Genomic DNA, 21,594 nt, shown 5'->3' with positions numbered 1-21,594 from the left:
GCCGTCGTGAGCCCAACTTCACTCATTAAGTTCGGAATACCAAAACCATTCGGCCAAATAGTACCGTAGCTGCAGGCTGATGCAAGGATTGGATATTAGCACGCGGTGGAACTTAATAATTTATATTTTAATAATCGTTGACTTACTACACATCAGAGCTTTGTTGCAAGTGATGTTTATCTTATTACATTAAAAACTAAAGTATATGATTGCAATTTTGCTAGACCCAACATTTAAAACAAAGATCAGTGGATCTCTAGAAACAACGATTTGTTTTATGCGTGATTTTAAAAGTTTCAAAATTAAAATGTTAATATTTTTTTTTTTTTTTATAGAATAGGAAGGCGGACGAGCATATGGGCCACCTGATGGTAAGTGGTCACCAACGCTCTTAGACATTGGCATTGTAAGAAATGTCAACCATCGCTTACATATCCAATGCGCCACCAACCTTGGGAACTAAGATTTTATGTCCCTTGTGCCTGTAATTACACTGGCTCACTCACCCTTCAAACCGGAACACAACAATATCAAGTATTGCTGTTTCGCGGTAGAATATCTGATGAGTGGGTGGTACCTACCCAGACGAGCTTGCACAAAGCCCTACCACCAGTAAAATATGTCAGTATCTATAGTCAAGAAAAAAAAGTTACTCCTATGAGATTGATTATTATTTGGTAACAGCCTACAGCTGGAAATCTGTTTGGTCGGATAACGAATAGTTTCTAGATATCCATATCATCTCTTCATCACATTTGCAGACTTGAGGATTTCAAGGAAGTATGTTAATAAATAATATGTTTTTGTTAAAATTTGTTTATTTCACATTTTACTTATATCAATCTAAATATACCTATAACATAATATAATACATTTATATAAACTATGGACGGATAAAATTTAAGCTGGAAGCAGTAGAGAAAAATTTATAGCAAGTTATGAAATAAAAAAATGTCTCGTAATGTTTTATATGTGAAATTAAAAATTAAAGCAATATCTGTCTAAACTTTAGAGGTGCTTAGATACCTACGTCACATTTTAAACGATTAAATGTTACGTAACTTCGAATTATAATTGAAACAATACTCATTACTCGTTATATTAATATCAAAGTCACATAATGTTACGCTCCTATGTGTTCGTTCAATACACTGGTTAACAAAATTATTAAAACGTTAATACTGTTAATTATATATCCTAAATACACTGTAATGATGTGGCTTACAATAAGTGCACAAATTATGTCTTCTTTTATTTAATTTAAAATTGTGAACATTTATTAATAGTAACAAATTGTGCGTTAATACGTAATTCTGGTGAAATATCTTAAATGTATATACATTACATTCGTATTTAAATATTTCGTTTCTGTTATTTACACCGAGTAAATATTTTCATAGCACCAACTGAGGCAGTTCAATTTATTTTTCTTTCATACCGGCAGTGCTGTTTTGTAAAATATCACTTGAAAACCAAGGTGATATATTTTAAATGTTATATTTTTATAGAATGTTGTATATGACTTTGTGGCTTTTCATGATCGTGTTTAGTGCAGACTTTCAAACTTTCTTACAGGATAGCTGAACTGCAAAGCAATTATTTCGTGGAAAGTCTCTCACAAAATTAAACACTTCTGCAACGAAAGCAAGCTTTTTTTTCTAAAATAAGTAATTATTTATAATAGCTCAACAATTACCACTTCAAGTTACTGAAAATCATTTGCATATTTTTCATTTTTATAATTTACTTACGCTTACATTTTATCTTTTACTGCAAGTTTATTAACTCGTTTTCAAACACATGTTCTTTGGAACGAACTTCAAATGTGCACTTAATTCATAATATACTTAAACATTTTTTTTATATAAAATATAAATAATATAAATTTGTTCCAAAGTATGGAAGCATTGTTGAGCAAATGAAGACCAATACATATGTAATAATCTTAAACATATTCTTGCAAATAAAAGAGCCGTTTAGTTAATGACAACATATTAAAATTATTTCTACGTACGTCATTGCTTTACGTATTATTTACTAATTTCCTAAACTACGGCACCGATTCGTTGCATTCTTCAAGTACAGTACGTTGGGGTAAGTTCGGATAGTTTTCGGTTGTGTACATCGATTTGGGATATGTTCATGGAATTGCGGATGATATTAATTTTACCAGCGGCTGTTGATTAAAGTAAATTTAAAGTTATTATTGGTATTTTTTATACCAGGGAAACTTTAGACTCAGGATGAAGATAAAACATTTAAAAATATAAGGCTTGTACGAAAGGAAAATCCGATCTTTTCAGTGACAAACTCTATATACCTAATGAAGATTATCTCAATTCTTTCGTAAGTTAGGCAGTAGTGTATTGTTCCTTGGCACTGAATTGCGGTACACTTCAAAATGACGTTCTACTATTATTAGTGAGCGACAAAAATATCAAGTTTAGTATTTTCCCGATCCGGTGTCACCCCAACATATTGTATTACATTAAAAAAAACTAAGAGTTGACAAATAAAATAATAAACTTCTCACTTAATTTAATTCAGATCTATATCAGATTCAGAATCAAATTGATACATATGGATATAAAATGGCACGGGTATACTATCATTAAGATCGAATTATGCGATATAATCTGTTTATTTATTAAAAAATCTGATTCAATCTTTAACATTTCAAAAATATTCAAGAATAATTATAAACCTAAAAATTAAATTTATATCGATTTAAGACATCTTGCCATTTATGGGTAGTCCTTATGTTCCTATTAGGTATACTCAGCGATGTGTAATATTTACGTTAAAGTACTATATACATTACTCATTATATCACGTTCCTTCACACTGACACAATTTTCAATATGAAGCGTCACCAAGTAATCTCTTCGATCTGAAAAAAGAGAAAATATTTTTAATGGCCTTATATACCTAATTGTCAAAAGATTTGTATTTATATATATTTATAGAGAAATACAAATCATAAAAATCATAGGGTTTATATTTATTATAAGGTTATTAAATTTCCTGTACTCGAGTTGTTTTATTTTAAATAAAAGTCATTCAATAAATTATATCACGGATGGGCAAATTGGTCATCTGATGGTAAATGTCACCACCGCCTATAGACATTGGCGATGTAAGAAATATTAACCATTCCTTACATCGCCAATGCGCCACCAATCTTGCGAGCTAAGATGTCCCTTTTGCCTGTAGTTACAAAATACGATACATAAAACATACATGTATGTATGTTACTAAAATTCCCTGAACGCTTTGATTTCCGTCAATTGTCTGACCAACCATGCTGATTTTAGTTTTATTTTAAATGTCTTACCACGTTTTTAAGAGTCTTACCGCGTTTAATCAATGCCTATTTCGATGCATGCCGGAGTGACGACTCCCCGGCCTCGATTGAACTATGGCGTAATGGTCGCTGTTGTCCGATACTGACCTAAAGTTAATTTCAAATACATTTAATATTATTTTATGATATACATTTTATATTCATTCGTATATAAAATAGTAAATTAAGATGAAACGGGTTTTTTTCAAACTAACTCATTGTAGTTATTTTCATCTTCGATGTAAAAAATATCGCGACATTTCGGTATTTATAAAAAATATAAAAGCAGTGCTTATTATTCAAACGAATGTTATAACAAATAAATAAAATTAGTAAAGAAATAATAATGTTATGTCAATAAAACATTAAAATGAATCTAACAAGGAGAGTTACCTCGCAGAGTGTATAGTGGAGGATGGGTACCTGCTGCCGTACTGACTGCCGTGCCAACTGCGGTAAGGGTCATAGTCTTCCACCACAGATGGGTCCTTCTCTATCACCTGTGAGTACATGAACGAGGTGTTACCGTTAACCCACACCTCATATATCATGGCCATTATAAAGTCAATAACTATCCGTTTGGAAAATATCATTTGCAACAAAAAAATAAACGAGTACAAATAGCTAAATTTATGAACTAAATGTCGGTGTAGGAACACGGAAACCACAAGTTAGTAAATAATATTGACTGTTGTCAACATTTTAAAATATTTTTATTCACAGATGAAAAGATCGACAAACATGAAAATGATAAGTTTGTTAATACGAGTGCAAAATTTACACAACAATTTAAATAAATACAAGTAATTGTAACTGTATTTTTGCTATTAAAATAATACCAATTACTTGAATTTAAATAAAAAAATACTCATTGTGAAGACAATGTGTCTCGTCTATGTATTACTCACGTCAGTCCTTGCACAGGAACAAGTCATGGCGGTGCAGAGGAAGCAGTTGATGAGCAACATCACAAGGAACATGACTCCCAATGCGATCGCTAAGTATAGAAGCCAAAGCGGCCGGATACCGCTCTCCGAGCACGCCAATGCTGCAACTATAATTGAATAAATTAAATAATAAAATGTCTCATCTTCAGTTTATAAATAAAAAATAAATTACGTTCCACGACATTAATTTTGTCACTCGTTGAGTTTTTCACCCACGACGTTCAATCTCATAAGAAAATATTGTAGTACAAAGTAGCTTGGCCTTGATCAATCCCTGTATCAAAATTTGATGAAATATTATTTTAACTGCGGCGATGACGTTTTTTTTCTTTTTTTTCATGTGAATTTAGCGCTTTGACTGTTAACGAGTTAAACTGGCTATTCAAATTCATTTTTCAAATGTGTATAATATTTTCATTTTTTCTTGGGAAATTTAGTGTATGGTCTTAGAGTTCGGGTCGGGTCTCGGGGAACTCGGGTCGGGGCCCCTGTAGCTAGCGGGCCCCGTATCTATGATACGGCGGTAACTACGCATCTTGTTACAAACAATTTAAGCGGAAATTCGACATGAATTGTGAGAGTTCAAGGTTTGACGTAAAACAACTTAGTGGCCTGACCAATTCATGCAGTTATATTTGAAGATATTTTTGTCGAATTGCTAATTAAATATTGAGGTATATGTATAATTATATTACGTTATAACATTAACATAATCTTTAGTTACAATTTGGTAAATTAACTTTTCAGTCAGCATACCAAATATTGCTTTTGTAAAATAAATTTTACTTCTTACGATTAGTTCAAATTACTGGCATATAAACCGCAAGCATTTGACCTTCGCAATACTTAAGGAAAACAAACTTGTAACTACACGAAGAAGAATGTTAAATATGCAATTGTTGCTTATCGTGTATGTTCTGATAATTATTTAAGTATCCAATAAATAAAATTATATGTGAGGTTTTAATCTCCGTTGTCGATTTAGTGTTCTAGTACCATGACATAATATTTAGGACATAGTTATTACATATTATTTAAATTATATTCATGAAAGCAATTAAAATTTGAATATTAAAGGATTAAATATTTATAATATTATAATTTAGAAATAATTATTATTTATTTTACACTGACAATCGTTAAAAAGTTATTTAAGGGTCGTCCATTAATCACGTGATGTTCTTTAGAAACTTTTTAACCCCGTCCCCCCTTGGTGATATGTGGTGAGGTTTTAGACTACCCCCATATCCAAAATCACGTGTATTTTTTTAGTACAAAGTGTAATGAAATTTTCAGAATATTGTCTTTAAATACTGGTATAATCTGATTAAATTTTGGAAAATTAAGCATCGTGATAAAAATGCCCAGACAGACATTGAGGTTGCAGGTTGTTTTTGACTTGTATAAAAAATAAAGGAAGGCGTAAAAAAACATATATTTGTACATGGAAATATTTAAAAGACATTGTCTTCGGACCACGGATTAGCGAGACTTTCAACACAAATAAATGGATAAGCATCTTGAAAGTCAGCTGTTGGCACTGTGCTTTGTTGAAGATCAACGTCAGTTTCATCAAGCCACTCGGCGACATCATTTTGGTTTAGAAATTATGCGTTCTACGTAAAATAAATACACCTGATATCCGATTATAGCACCGAACTCCTCCCCCCCCCCATGCTTAAAAGGTTAAGCTTCACGTGATTAATGTACGATCCGTTATTGTAAAATGTCAATGGTTAAGTCAATACTTCTCACAGAAAAAGTAAGTGTTGAGGTTAATAAATTCGTTGTATTTGTAGGACGTAAAGAAGCGTAAATTGGGTTATTTTTTAAATAAGTAGTGTATTAAATCTGCGTATTCACCAGCACTGTCGTTGGGATCAAGCACGAATATCCCAGTTGAGGTAGTGACGGACCCTTCTTCGTCCGCCGGCTCCGTGCGTCCGTCTGTCGTACAATCTATAGCTTGACAGCTGCCTGAAAGATATAAAATTATCTATAATAGTTTTTCATGATACAGTACCAGTAAATTATGAAGTATAATTAATTATTTGTTTAGGGATTTATATACACGCAAGCCCTGTTTCTGTTTTGTTATAATTATTGCAAATAAATATATGGTATTAAATAAATTAAAAATAATACAGCAAAATATATTTTTAGTAATAAATGCAAGTTTTCATTAATGTATAAGTAAATTACAGCATTTTATGCTTATTTCGCTCTACAAATACATAATAAATAAAGATAAATACAAACCTTTACAAATGCCGATGTCACACTGAAAATTGACTTGCGATGAATCTGGGAAACGAAACATGGATGCTATCGCTAATTCCACGGCGCCATTTTCCAATTTTACCGTCACTGATTGCTCTTTTAAAGGGCATCTGAAAATTTATATTTTTAATTAAAAATATATATATTCTACTACTAGAAATATGACACAATCAATGCTTCAATTGTGTATGTACTTTCATACACTATCTTGTTTGTGTCAAATTGATTTTATTTAAGAATTGATTTAAGAACAATTATAACGTAATTTATTTTTATATATTTTTTAATTTAATTTTTAATTTAAATAACGTAATTATACCAGTTTATTTTAGGTTTTATAAATCATCATATATTAATGAGCAAGAAATTTGATTACTTATCTTTGTTATTCCTAATTAGTACAAAAATAACTTACCCTCGTTTATCCAATAGATACACAGAATTGTTGCGCATATTGAAAGCAAAGCAATTCCTCATGCGTATTCCATGAGCACCTGGAATGGGTAATAAAAATATTCATATTAAATTTAAATAAATTTAAATTAAATAAATTAAAATAACTATTAAAAGATGAGTAAGTTATAATTACCATCAGACTTGGTTATTTCTGCGCGGAGAGTGTAAGGCATTCCAAAGGCAGCATTCAACACCTTCCGTCCTTCGGCATTCAACATTCGTAGAGATACCAATGACGTTTCGTTTCTGTGTAAAGTGATATATAAATATTTTTTAATTAAAAGTATCACTAATTCTTACTTCGATGTACCTAAAAGGGTTCAAGTGATTTAAAGAGATAAACTTTTACAACTAATATTACCTCGACTAATATTTATTGCCATTGCATAGATATTTAGCGTCTATACTTGTAGTGTCGTACAATCTAATTATTATTAAAGCATTGTCTAAAGCGAATTCTATTTCTCTATGTATAATTTAACTACTGTATAATTTGACTACAACTATTATTATAATACTGTGTCTGATTGTGTTTGCGCATTACTTGAATATTTTACGGACATCCAGTTCGGTAGCATTCTGTTTAAACAAGTAAAAAACTAAGTACTTTTATTCCGATAAATGGAAACCAAGTAATAGCCGAAATACTGCATTCTTGAGCGAGTTTCAGCTTCATGCAGATCCTATTTCATAAAGTTAATGAAAGCAGCCATAATTCCAGCAAAAGCAAAGAAGAGAATATTGTAAGAATGAAACATAAAATATTTCGTTTGAGGATTTCATGTTAAAATTTCATTTAAACATACTTCATATTTTAACTCTGTAGGTAACAAACTTTACATTGTTATGTTAAGAATGTACAGTGTCTGCTATACATAATAGTGTACAGACTATATACACAATCAAGTGTAAACTATTAAATCCACGCCCTGACCTCGCGTTTCTGAATCCGGCCTTGCCACACGTGATGACATAGAACTTGTCGTCTGCAAGCTCGAGTGTTCGGTGCACGCGAACAGCCAGAGGCAAAGATCGTTCGTCTGTGCGCTGGGGACAATTTTATATGTCAACATTATCGTTGTCAATCTTTCACACATAGCCAAGAATTTATTTTGGTTTGCAGAGTGTTATAACTTTAATAGACCTGTACTAAACAGTTTTAAGTAGTAAAAAGAAAATAATAGGTACTCATTTGTAAATATGATGTAAATTTAAAATTGATTTTTATTGTAATTGTTAAACTTACATTGTTCCAGAATATTCCACAATAATCCGGTGAACCTGGCGCAGCCATGAGGTTAATGTCAAAAGTTACAGAATCGGTTCCATTACCCAGTGTCATGCAAGCCGGCTTTCTGGAATAAGTTCAAATGTGTTTTTAAGGACAATGTTAAGTATATTTATTTTCTTATATTACGGTTATAAATAACAGAATAATATCAACAAAACCTGCTGATTACTTAAGAATTTCACATTAAAATAAGTTTTTGTGAAGCAATAGTAACAGGAAGTACTTTGATTTGAAAATCCAAATTAATTCATAAAATAATGCAAAGATAATTAATAATTACCTGAATTCTCGAGCATGCGTCACTCCATTGAACGGCTGGCTGAAGTTGATCCTTATCGACATTACACCAGTCTTACATGTTGCACTAACTACTGGTGTGAAGTCACCACTGCTTTCCGTGTTCTGTTAACAAAATGATAAAATTTCATGATATAAGTAGTACATAGTATGTAGTGTAATTTTGTATATAGTTGTTTTCTTAAAATTATATATCGAAATTCTTATTAACAAAAATTCGTATGACTTATTTGTAAAAATGACGTGTTTGAATAAAGCAGTGTAATATTGTTGCATTTAATAATCAATCAAATCAATCAATCAACAGCCAATCGTTGTCCACTGCTGAACATAGGCCTCTCCCAAGGTGCGCCAAAGCTCCCTGTCCTCCGCCTTCCGCATCCAGTTGGTGCCCGCCACCTTCTTAAGGTCGTCGGTCCACCTGGCTGGAGGGCGCCCTACGCTGCGCTTGCCGATTCGCGGTCTCCACTCTAGGACTCGTCTGCTCCAACGGCCATCGGTCCTACGACATACGTGACCAGCCCACTGCCACTTCAGCCTGCTAATTTTGCAAGCTATGTCGCTGACTCCGGTTCTTTTCCGGATAATCTCATTTCTGATCTTATCCTTCAAAGATACTCCGAGCATAGCTCGCTCCATAGCACGCTGAGCGACTTTGAATTTGTGGACTAGTCCACAAATTCAAAGTCGCTAGTCCGCATTTAATAATAATAATAATAATAATAACTTTATTATTCAGGCATCGAGGCCCATAACTGTCTACAGATTACATATTTATAATTACAGAACATTCATTAATAATTAAAATTAAAATTAGAATCATAAAGAATTACAATTAAAATATATAAGAATTATAGATTAATTAAACACATAACATATACAATTTTATATATACAATTTTATATATTTTAATTTTATATACATTTGTATGTATGTAACAAAATTGCAATTCAGCAATGTAACGTGTACCTACATGAAATTAAAAAAAAATATAAAAGATAGTGTTGCTTAACATTCTTGTCGTGCTTTACATTCGTGTCGTAATTGCCATTAGATTATGTGAATTAGGGAATAGATAGTGCAGTTTTGTTTATGCACACACTTGTGCTCTATAATACGTCCTGCTATTGGCTAGTTCCCCTTGAGAATAGCCTGCGTGACCAAAATCGATCAGAAAGAAATCATTATTTTTATGGCTGCTTTCATTTGTAACCATGTGATGGGACATGCCATTCATTAGAACCTTGAACAATAGATTAAAAAGTCATCGATTTGTGTACTCGGGTTAGGTAATACTAAATGGCTAAAAGAGAGTACAAAAAGTACCTACACTGCCTAGTGTAGGTAGGTAGAGGCAGTAGGAATACTTTTATTTTCTTATAGGTTCTTAAATATTCATATATTTCATATAATTATCATGTATTTGTAGTAAATGCCTGTAATTGTGTATCACACTGTACTAGACTACTATTATCGTAACTTTTTGTTGTTATTTTGCGAATATGGTGTTTCTTATATGAATAAATGAATAAATAAATGTATTGAAATGAGATTTAAAAGTACTTTCAGATTTTATAAAGGTGTTCTCAAGTAGTTTAGTTTTTTAACAGTATATTATACATACAACAAAATTTAAATTAGAATGTACAATAGGAAACTAAGATGTATCCTCAATTGTATAGTTATATAATATAAAAGTATCTACAAGCTTGTATGCAACTGCCTCCCCTTTATTGGTCACGGCGGCTTTTCTCAACAGTAACTAGTGCAGGATAAATTATCCAAAAGTGTCTCTCAACGGCTTTGGGAGCTTTTCGAGATGCAACGTTGACTTTCAAACTTCGGGTTGCTAATGAGAATTCCTTGACTGAAAAATACAAATAAGACTGAGAATCAGGGTCTTGGCATATATACATTCTTACATAAGCTATGTAACTTCTTTCCTTTGCATATTGTATACATAGACACAGAAATACTTAGTTACGTATGTAGTTTAATATATGTTGCAGAATACTTTAAGGATAAAATGTATGGGCTAAACTAGCCCATACATTTAACCAATGCGAAGTAATAGTATAGGGTCGCGCCCTAGGGGCGACGAGCGTGCACGATCTCATCTACACGATCTGCCTTGATAGTACTCTAACATTACTCAAAGCCAAGAACCATTACACTATTACAAAGCCGTGGAAATGAGTTAGTATAGTTATATACTTAGTTAATACAGTTATATACACAGACTTTCCTCACGTATCGGTTGGAAAAACAGATTTCCAAATGGATATTGGTATGACTTGTGTAATATCCGTATTCATTGAAAAAACACAAGGAAAAACCAAGTAGGTTTTTACATATCATTGTAACGTTTTTATATGTCTTTTTATATTCAAACTGACACGCACTATTTGAAAACGCAAGGTTAAACAAAAATACTGCAAGTAAATTAGTAAATTGTCTATTATAAGTGCGAAAAACAATAAAAATAAATATATATTATCTCAAATAAGATCAAAATACCTAAGTAAATCATCATTTATCATACGTTGCTTAGTAATGACTCACAAAATATTCAGAGATAGTACCTATGTGTAGGGTGCCAACTTAACAGGACTGAGGTCAATGGACGTCTAGCCTCCTAGATACAGGTCAGCTCTCGACGCGTACTTTAGTTACTACGATTGTTAAGAGTAGAACGTCGTCGTAAATGTTAACTTAATGGTGTCAAAGAAATTTATAAAAATGAAGAGAGAAGAGATGATGAGAAATTGTTCTTATCAATTAAATTATACTTAATTTTAAGATCAAACACAGTTTTAAAAACCATGCAGGATTTTAATTAACCCGTATTTAAAATGATTAAATATATTAAATTAAATACCAAAAGCTTTTGTTCGCACCGATTTAATATTTTTTACATTTAGTAAAATATTTTGTTTTCGGTGGGGCGAAAACGACCCTGCGTGCATAAATGGGTTAAAAACACATTTTACAGAGTGCATAGATAGATATCCCAAGATGTGCTAGAGGTTTCAACACAATTTAACTTTTAATAGTATGTAATATGTGTAAGCTATTATACATTAATATTAATTAAGATTATTTATAAAAAAATTGACACTATGAATTACAATTACGTGTACAAGCAAATGAAGATTTAATTTGGTAACTTTAGAATCACATCGTATCTGCAATGCGTTATATATTTTGTGTTATATACACTAAACGTTTCTTCCTATAAATAAAATATGCTATGATATAAGCGAACAATATTAGTTGCGTATTTTCCAAGTTACTCGAGAAAATACGCAACTAATGTTTTATTTACCGCTTAATTACTTACTTACTTTTACGCTTAGCTACTTTTGCTAATGTTTAAGTTTAAAATGTGAATAAATATTAAATCGAAACAAAACAAAAGGTAAACGAAACTTTCAAGGTGAAGCAACGTTTATAATCAATAGGCGGCTATTGTGGTATTTAGATCACTAAAATATATAATCAGATAAAGAAACTGTTACTGAGTATAAAATGAAATTTAATAATTTGATCCGTTATATTGAACAATATAATAATAAGTTACCGAAGTAACCTCCAGTTTCTGAAACGTCAATCAAACAAAAATCAAAGATAAATGAATTGATTATTCTTAAATCCGAATGAACATTGCTCGATGGCAAGCTATATTGTAATTTGTGACCGATGAGCGTTCAAAAACTATAGATAAGACATTATTATTTATCTAAAAACTTATTGTGTTGTATTTTAGGGTTGCCAGTGTTTCTATCTTCTTAAGATTTTGTAAACTGTTTAATTCATAGCGCTTAGAATTATTTTAACGGGATGAAATATGGATATAAGTAACTGAATAATGTGTTTTTAATCTGCAATATAACCTACATACACCATATAGAATTGTAATTGTCTCATAACATTAGCAACCTTCCATTCAGCCTCACTATCATTTGCCTAACGGTATTTCTTTGAAGCGTTAAAAATCACAATAAGAAGTAAAAGGGTTATTTAAACACATGTAGATGTATTTCTAGTTAAAGCGGATGTGATCTTAGATAATTTTGAGTTACTTATCTTTTTAAAGCAATTCGTGTAGAATGAAAAGTATAGAAACGATATTGAACCGTTGGATATAAAACCGTATCATAAAATTGACGGTTTCTTAATGGGTAATCATGGATTGTAATCCCATGATCAAATTTAATCTAACATAGTAGGAATTCTTGATGAAGGTTTCCGATAACCGTTACAATCATTTCGCTTACATCTTGAAAGTTTCTTTGACCGTGTTCACGAAATATTTAAAGACAAATGAGGTGCGGTGTTCGTTTTAAATAATAAAATAATTAACCCTAATTCATTGAAACGATGCAACGTTTAGGTTGTACTTATATGTTACATAAGTACAAAAGCGATAACCATATCCCTATATGTATCTGATTTGACGTAACCACTGGACTAACCGGTTTTGTGGCACCAATATTTCTTGCGACGTCGTCATCCTGTCCAATTTAGGACAGTTTTAGAGCAAAGACAAAAAAATCAAATGTACTTTTTGTATAACTTGATATTTTTAAAATACACAATTTTATAATAATAATGTAACTGATTTTTATTATTATAAAAAAAAAACAAAAGATAATCGGTGTAAATTACAATATTGATTAATCGGTTTTTTATTCAACAATATTTTTTTGTAATTTTTTATGCTAAAACCGTTCGTCAATGTTTATATAATAATGACAATTATATTCGACTATATTTAATTTTATTTTATAATATCTAAATTATGTGTGAAATTTCAAATAATAACAATAATAATATTTTATCAAAGTTGTAAAATTCGTGTAACAAATGAGACTTTAAAGATGATCACAGCAATATGTGCAAATAGGTGGTTTCCCACGGATTTTCCATTGTTAGATACATCCATGGTGGGTAGGAAATGGTCAATGATGATTGCTGCCTATGTGGCGAAGACGGAACGATTGGTGGAACTAATGACATATCATTACGTTGCCTTTTAGTATTTAGAAATTTGAAATAACATTAAAACACCTTCTACCAAGAAATGAAAGATTTTGCCACTGATTCGACCAGCTATATAAAACAATTTTTATCATTTATTAAGCTGTTTATGTCCTTCCTAGTAATTTTAAACAGAAATGTAATAAAATAATTGATAAAAGTATGTTATATATAAATGTAATAAATATTTTTGCAGATGGTTGATATATTCATCTTTAAATCCAACAATTTGAATCGTATATATACTTTAAATATATTTTTCTAATATTACTAATATGCATGGATTTTTTTATTGTAATGGAACTTCGACATACAACGAGTTGTCAAGTGGTGGCTGAGAAACAATACTCCCCAGACACGCCTAAAATCAGATAAGTTTATCTTTACAAAGTGTTTTAGCTACGCTGTGACGTAAGAATTTTTTCTATACATATACATTGGTTGAAAAACAATTTAGACAAAACCAGTCACGTCACCTGCTGACTTATGTAAGTTAACTTTGAATATTATACTAACTAAATTAATAGATTAAGTTAGGTGACCAAAACGGCGTCTATTAACATTCAGGATAATGGGTAAAGCTAACTTGTTTGTAACAGTAGATTAAGTTTTTGTGCTGCGATATTATAAATAGACCTATTAAAGATAGCTTTGTTCTCGAGAATAGACGTAAATAATTGAGCGTTTAAACTACCCGATGACCCTACTGATGAGGATAATGCTATTATGTTGTCCTTGTTAGCTTGTATTACGAAACAAAAGTATGTATATGATGGATGTAAAGGATGATATTATGAATTAATGTAAGTTGGTCGAGGTATATACTGTTTGCAACATATCTTATTATTTAAATGTAATCTTTATTTTTATTGTTATAGAGGTTATTTTAGGCTCCATGTAAGGTCCAATGTACTTCCGCGAATAACGTTATCAAAGCAAGATCGAACGTTGTTAATCAGAGCGTTTCATGCACACGCCTAATGTTTTCGTCAAGTTTTATTCCAAATCTTTTATACGCTTTATAAGTTACATAACGGTGCCTATATCCTGTCTATGAAAATATACTCGTCGAATTCAACGCTTTCAGTACAGAGTCTTATTTTTCCTTTATTAGATATAAATCAAAAGCAACAGTTATATAAAGTTAAGTAACGCAATAATTGCAATGTTTAAGGAAGAAGTGACCTCGTACCGTGTCGTGGAGGCCGTGAGCGCGGGTGTAACTGCTTGGATCTATTACGCGATCACTTGAAGTATTAGATCAATGATAAATTCGAGGAATCGCTAAAATTAATAACAATTTTCAGAAAATATAATTATACTTAATAACGTGTATTGGATACATTTGGTGTTTTTAAATCCTCTCTGTCAATTGAATGTAGGTCTTTTTATGATTTGTTTTCATTTTTAGTTTTATATAAACCTTTTGTTTTAATAAATGTACAGTTAAGTGACACTATTTGTATGTTATTATAATACTTCTATATTTATTATGCTATAAATATTTTATACAAAATTGCTTTTCTATATATGTGTGAGTTAGGTTTTATTCTAGAACATTCTGATAAGGGTCTTGATTTATGTAGAGTCGTTACTTATTCTACAACTTTCTCGTGACACATTAGGATTTTGTTGTCGTGTGATGCAAAATTACATTTTACCGGATTTACGAGAATATTCCCTTATTAAAAAATGTAGGTTTCATTTTCGGTCCAATTTATTTGTTTGTCAAAATCAATTTTTTCCAATATAACAAATACTTGAGGATAAAAGGCAAGAGTACTAATGATAACGTTAAAATTCTGCCAAGAAATATAAAAGTGACAATACCAACTTTGTGATATATGACTTACACAAATTATTACAATTTATTTATTTAAAAAAATACTAAAACTAGCCGTAAATAAAAGAGTAATTTTAGTTCGACGAGTACGTTTTAAAAATATGTATTTAATGTTTTTTTAAATAAAATCATTAAACATTGGGATGACGTTAGTCGATATTGCCTTGAATTCTTTATTGTTATGCGATGCACGCTACACTTGTATGACATGTTTGAACCATTTGCCACCGTGTAATGCGATGTCACACCAATACAATATATTGCTATACAAAACAATGTTAAAAAATATAAGGAGGATCATGTGCTATTTATAGCATAAAGAACGGCAACTCAAAGTTTTCCTTACATATTCTTCTCATATTCTAGGAGGGGTTAACCTATGCTACCTGTTGTATAAGTAGGATCTTAGAAGCGCGTTTAAATCTTTATTTTATAAGGTTAAACTTAATGTAAAACTACATACGACAGGTTCGGGATATAGATTCTATTGAGAATAACTGGCAAGAAACTCAGTATTTATAACCATTTAGATTGATAAGAATAGTAAATACATATGTACGTTTCTAGGTTATGCGCCTACGCCTTTTTCATTCAATGCCATAAGTTTAAAAATCATTTAAAAGTTAAACACAACTGATTCATTATTAAAACAGTCAACTTGCGAATGCGACGTGAGTCAATATAGGTACTCGTACTTGAGTCACAGTTGGTTCCATGAATGATACGAGTAGTCATGTCGCTTCAGGTATTTGATCAGTCTGTTTATTACAATTTTTATGTCAATATCGTATTCGTTTCGTTCATGTGTGGCCTTTTAGAACTATCAATCTACAGTTTATCAATATTATTATCAGAAGAAGTAATTTGTTTCACTATGTTTGAAGGTTAATATCATTCGTGTTATGTTTTGGAGGAAATAGTTACAAATTAACATAACATTATCATATATGTAAATATCGAAACCTATTTTCGATGCAAGTATTTTAGCTAAATAAAGTTATATTCTAGAAATTAAATTAAGGTAATTATTTTTGGGTTGAAAATTCCACGAGTATCCACTATCCACCAACATGCAGTAGATTGGCAGAATAAGTTCTTTAACTTCTCTTAAAGACAGGAGGAGGCACCTTTGTCAAGCTGTGGACAAAGGTGGCAAGCTGAACACAACAATACTAAGTATTGCTGCTTGGTGGCCAAGCTTTTACTTAGAATTACACTTAAACTTCGAGTTGAAGAACTTTGTAGTTAAATAATTGACTGACTTATTGGAATGTAGGTAATATCTAACCCAATGGACTTGCAGAAAGCCATATCTCAGGTAATTAGGTGAATATTCATTCAACATTCTTTGTTAAAAAGATGTTGTTTTTTCTTCCACATGATTGGTCAGAGTACGATGACCATTTATTGTACCAAACGAGTTAATTTTTTAATTATTTAAACTGGTTATATTTAGTAAAACTAGCTTATGTTTAAGGTAAACAACATATAATATAACTTATCCGAAATGACTACAGTACAGTAACAGCCTGTGAATGTCTCGCAGCTGGGCTAAGGCTCCTCTCCTTTTTTAGGAGAAGGTTTGGAGCTTATTCAACCACGCCGCTCCGATACGGGCTGGTGGAATACACATGTGGCAGAATTTCAGTGAAATTAGACACATGCAGTTTTCCTCACAATATTTTCCTTCACCGCCAAGCACGAGGTGAATTATAAACACAAATTAAGCATATGAAAATTTGTGGTGCTTGCCCGGGTTTAAGCCCACGATCATCGGATTAGATTAATTTTAGTAAAGGCTTCATGTAGCGAATACTACTCACTAAAACTAAAAGCTACTACGCTTAACCCACATGTTTTCAATGTGTTTCTCATTAATCTTTAGACTGGATATAGATCTATTTCTTATCTTTTATCTTAAATCGGATCAACAGCAATCTATTAAGCTATTATGCAGTAACCGCCTTTCATCATCTATAGCGAGATAATGAAACGTAGAAACGTGAAACAGCAATCTTCTTCTAATTGTTCAACGTATTAAAATCAAACAATCATTTATAATAAATATTTTTTATAATGATGTATAACATAATATAAACAGTCAAACAATAAATATTTGCGATAGAAATGTTATTTATTAGGGCATGCGTGGGCGCCAGTAGCCTTGCCAGCACGCCTCTCTTACACTGGCATTGGTCTGTTTGCCTTATACGGTACAGTTGAATTCAGTTTCTATTGCCATATAATAACTCGTACAAATTCTGTCTAAGATTATACGAAGCATTTTTTTTTAATATTAAAAATGGAACAATTGTAGCTAATAGTTATTCTGTGATGTCCTACTGCTGGGCTAAAGGCCTCCTCTCCTCTTTTTGAGAAGGTTTGGAGCTTTTTCCACCACGCTGCTCCAATGCGAGTTGGTGGAATACACATGTGGCAGAATTTCAGAGAAATTAGACCCCTGCAGGTTTCCTCACGATGTTTTCCTTCACCGTAAAGCACGAGATAAATTATAATCACAAATTAAACACATGAAAATTCAGTGGTGCTTGCCCGGGTTTGAACCCACGATCATCGGTTAAGATTCTATATAATGTGTTGTAATTATGAATAGTATATGTACCTATATAGTTAAATATACATTTCAGGTATATAAAAAAACGTAATCTCTCAAACTTTTAATTTTAGATGCAGTTAAGTTATTTTTTGTGGTGTGATAAAATAGTTATCATGAATTATAATCTCGTTTACAATAAAAAATGTCTGCAATGTGAGTTTATATAATTGTATTAAGTTTTAAAGAACAGTCATTAAATTCAGGTTTGATGGAATAAGCTCCAAACCTTCTCCTCAAAAAGGGAGAGGAGGCCTTAGCCCAACAGTACTGTAATAAATATAAAGTAAAATAAACTTCAAAAGACGTAGAATTCATAAATACACGATATATTAAGATTATTATTAAAAGTCAAAATGAATTACATTTTAAAACCTAATCTGATCGTATTAAGTGATTTGGGATTGGCAATTATAACACATTGTCACTTTATCGCAATCAAATCGAAATGTAATAGTTATCGTCAATTAGCTGTTTTCCTATTCAACTTACTTGTACTTGCGTTTCGGTCGAAGTTCGATCGGAATAGACACGGGAACTCGTGTATCGTAACCGTTAAAAATTAGTACAATAGGTCCCAATTACGATTCAGCTGAGGTTATTATTGTGAGGAATAGAATCGGGAATGTATCATAACTGTTATAAATTAGTAGAATTGTTGTTCCCCTTTCCTAAACTCTATTTAATATACGATGGGTTCATCGTTATACGTTGTCTGTAAAAACTTTTAATTTTCCACATTATAAATTTTAATGTTTTAACAATGCCTCGAAGTAACCAAGTCATGAATATTTATACAACTGTGCAGCTGACAACCTCCTACAGAATATTAACATCTAGAAATGTGTGTTTATTTTCCTTGTGTTCGTATCACATATAGTCCTACTACGAATAGTTTTGCCTCGCGGTTTCGCTTGCGTTTAATTTCAATTAGGTATGCATTTTGGATAAATATAGCATAAAGTTATTTAGCGTAGATCCTTCTTTGATTAACGATCTCAAAAACACAATAATATTGTTATTAAATCTGATATCCTAGTAGGTACTTATAATTAGCGCATTTTTGTTTGAATATAAAAATTCGCCAGCTTTATAAATATGGTATAAAAGATAATGTAATTTATAATTCAATTAATCTTTTTTAATTTTTTGCTTATTAGTTCAATGACCGTAAAATGCATATATAAATTTATATGAGATCTTAATGTGATTTATCGGATTATATTATAATATTAAAGATGTAAAATTTGTCCGTTTTATACATTTTATTTTATTTGTTTAAGTATATACTGCAGAAGAGACTTATTTTTAAAACAATTTTGTTGATGTATATTTAACAAGTTTGTTAATCTTCTTTACAATATATTAAAGCATTATTCTAATCATACCTAGTTTAATAATTACAGTTCTTAAGATAGATAATGTATGGTGTAGCATCGTATATCTAAGTAGTATGTTACCTATGTTATGCGTATCTGGGTTAAACGGCGTTATGACATGCTATTACGTTGTCGTATTTGCACATGTGCTTTTGATGAATGAAGAAACACTAAATAATGCTCACATTCCTTCAATGAAATTATATTTGTACGTTACGTTTTATCCACGTGATAATTTTTAATGCTTTCACTTCACATTCCCTTATTGGAAAACATAATAACACTTCCCATGCAATATTACTTTTCTGTAATTAAAATTTTAATCGTATATAAAGTTACTTTACATTATTAATTATTTTTTTACAAGACTATTGTAAGGTAAAAATAAAATAAAAATACTATTCCAATATTAAACGTGTTTAGAAAATTAATATAGGTATAAGATCTATGAGTATTATATAAAAAAAAAAAACGTATGTTAGGAGATGAAGTTTCGAGTATCGATTGTAACTAACAAAATATACACAGATATCTATAGAATGAGATCATCAGCATCCCTATGTGAGTGCGCAGGTTTTGATAAGAGTATTGTCAATTACCTGCGCAAGCGCCGTGGCTAGCAGCGTGCTGGCGAAGACATATCTCCAGGTAAAACACAACATGTTTTACAAGTTTGTTGTCAGTTGTCACAAGTTTGTGGAATACAGGTCAGCGCGTCATGGCGGCCGGTCGGGGCGCGCAGCGGAGCGACACTGCTGAGACCTGAGTGCCGCTGCACGTTGAGTTACGAGAACAACAAACTTTACTTTCTGTGAGCGGCCGTGTTCACAACTACGTGCACTATCAAGCGAAGCCTGTCAAAGTTATTCTAAGAGGTTACATCTAATGAGCTTTATAAAACAAGCACTTAGCATAGAGCGTAGATTTAAACAACCATTTATCATCACGTTTTATATACTACTTGAGAGTATATTTTGAGCAAGTTAACAAAACATAACCTAGCTTCGCATAAAATTAAAACTGTGTTTATAAATATTGTGTCACTGTAATACTGAAAGTGTTTCTTGTGGGCAAATTTATTTATAAAAAGTTATATGTATTAATGAATTGAAACTCTACTGTGAACAAAAGTCGTACATGCAGTGTTGCGTCGGCGTGCGGGCAGGCGTTACGACACACGCCCACAGGCGCACCTCTCACCTGTGTGACGTACACCTTACACACACTTGCAAATATGCAGGTACGGTACCGGCTAATCTTCCCTCAAAAAGTTTTATTCTTATTATACCGGTCCCTACTGACATTGCAATGACCTTTTTGTGTTCATTTTTCAACTACAGTTCTAATAATTTATTATCTTGACCTCAAAAAAGATTTTTATATATCTTACCCATTACTGTTATGTTAAATATTTAAATAAATAAAAGTAAAAGACTTTTTTTTATATAGAATAGGAAAGCAGACGAGCATATGGACCACCTGATAGTAAGTGGTCACCAACGCCCTTAGACATTGGCATTGTAAGAAATGTCAACCATCGCTTACATATCCAATGCGCCACCAACTTTGGGAACTAAGATTTTATGTCCCTTGTGGCTGTAATTACACTGGCTCACTCACCCTTCAAACCGGAACACAACAATATCAAGTACTGCTGTTTTGCGGTAGAATATCTGATGAGTGGGTGGTACCTACCCAGACGAGCTTGCATAAAGCCCTACCACCATTAAATAATAACTATAAATAACTTGATAAAGATAACTTTAAATTCAAGTTGTGCTAAGAAAATAAAGATTTTATATAACATCTTCAGTATAAGAAATCATTTGTTCATAAAAGATATCAACGCGTCCAGATCGCTGCTACTAATCAATAAGAAAAAATTGAAATTGTGAATAAAGAATCACGAGGTCGCTGGAATGTCGTTTGCATATTCAAATGTAGAGGGAAGCAAACCTACGGTTATATAAGGCTACGATTGTTAAATGAGCTATTTAGCATACAAAGAGAAACTATACCTTCTGCATGATATTTATGTAATATAATTAAGATTTGTCTTAATTACGCAAATATTTCTCATATTGATTTATTCATAACATCAAAA

The 21,594-nt window shown here is 31.6% G+C and overlaps 2 protein-coding genes across 4 annotated transcripts in view; one reads left to right on the top strand and one right to left on the bottom strand.

The window, feature by feature from the left end:
- Positions 1-796: 796 nt before the first annotated feature.
- On the bottom strand, positions 797-20,371 carry LOC126768459 (uncharacterized). 3 transcript variants are annotated; one of them, XM_050486575.1, is made up of 12 exons: positions 20,090-20,371; positions 8,598-8,719; positions 8,273-8,381; positions 7,961-8,073; positions 7,160-7,272; positions 6,986-7,064; positions 6,550-6,680; positions 6,154-6,267; positions 4,252-4,397; positions 3,767-3,843; positions 3,355-3,451; positions 797-2,890 (listed from the first exon to the last, which is right to left on the bottom strand). In XM_050486575.1, the coding sequence occupies exons 1-11, from the start codon at positions 20,150-20,152 to the stop codon at positions 3,364-3,366; spliced, it is 1,155 nt and encodes a 384-aa protein (XP_050342532.1). In that variant the 5' UTR covers positions 20,153-20,371; the 3' UTR covers positions 797-2,890; positions 3,355-3,363. The 3 variants fall into 3 exon arrangements, with proteins under 3 accessions (XP_050342532.1, XP_050342531.1, XP_050342533.1); XM_050486574.1 differs by having other exon boundaries at positions 3,737-3,843; positions 20,090-20,355; XM_050486576.1 differs by lacking the exon at positions 3,767-3,843 and having other exon boundaries at positions 20,090-20,355.
- The window catches only part of LOC126768458 (synapsin), a 66,444-nt gene continuing 65,142 nt past the window's right edge, over positions 20,293-21,594 (top strand). The window contains exon 1 of the mRNA XM_050486573.1: positions 20,293-20,365. The gene's annotated coding sequence lies outside the window, so the exon portion shown is untranslated. The remainder of the gene's footprint in view (positions 20,366-21,594) is intronic.

This window comes from Nymphalis io, chromosome 5, assembly GCF_905147045.1.
Source record: "Nymphalis io chromosome 5, ilAglIoxx1.1, whole genome shotgun sequence".
Lineage (NCBI taxonomy): Eukaryota > Metazoa > Arthropoda > Insecta > Lepidoptera > Nymphalidae > Nymphalis > Nymphalis io.
The sequence above is the reverse complement of the archived record's forward strand: the minus strand, read 5'-3'. Positions and strand labels throughout refer to the sequence as shown.

Excerpts from the sequence above, each read along its gene's own strand:
- LOC126768459 (XM_050486574.1), bottom strand. The coding sequence starts at position 20,152 with ATGTTGTGTTTTACCTGGAGATATGTCTTCGCCAGCACGCTGCTAGCC. Across the intron at positions 7,065-7,159 it reads AGAAATAACCAAGTCTGATG|GTGCTCATGGAATACGCATG; the intron begins GTAATTATAACT and ends TACCCATTCCAG. Across the intron at positions 3,452-3,736 it reads TCCACTATACACTCTGCGAG|GTCAGTATCGGACAACAGCG; the intron begins GTAACTCTCCTT and ends AATTAACTTTAG.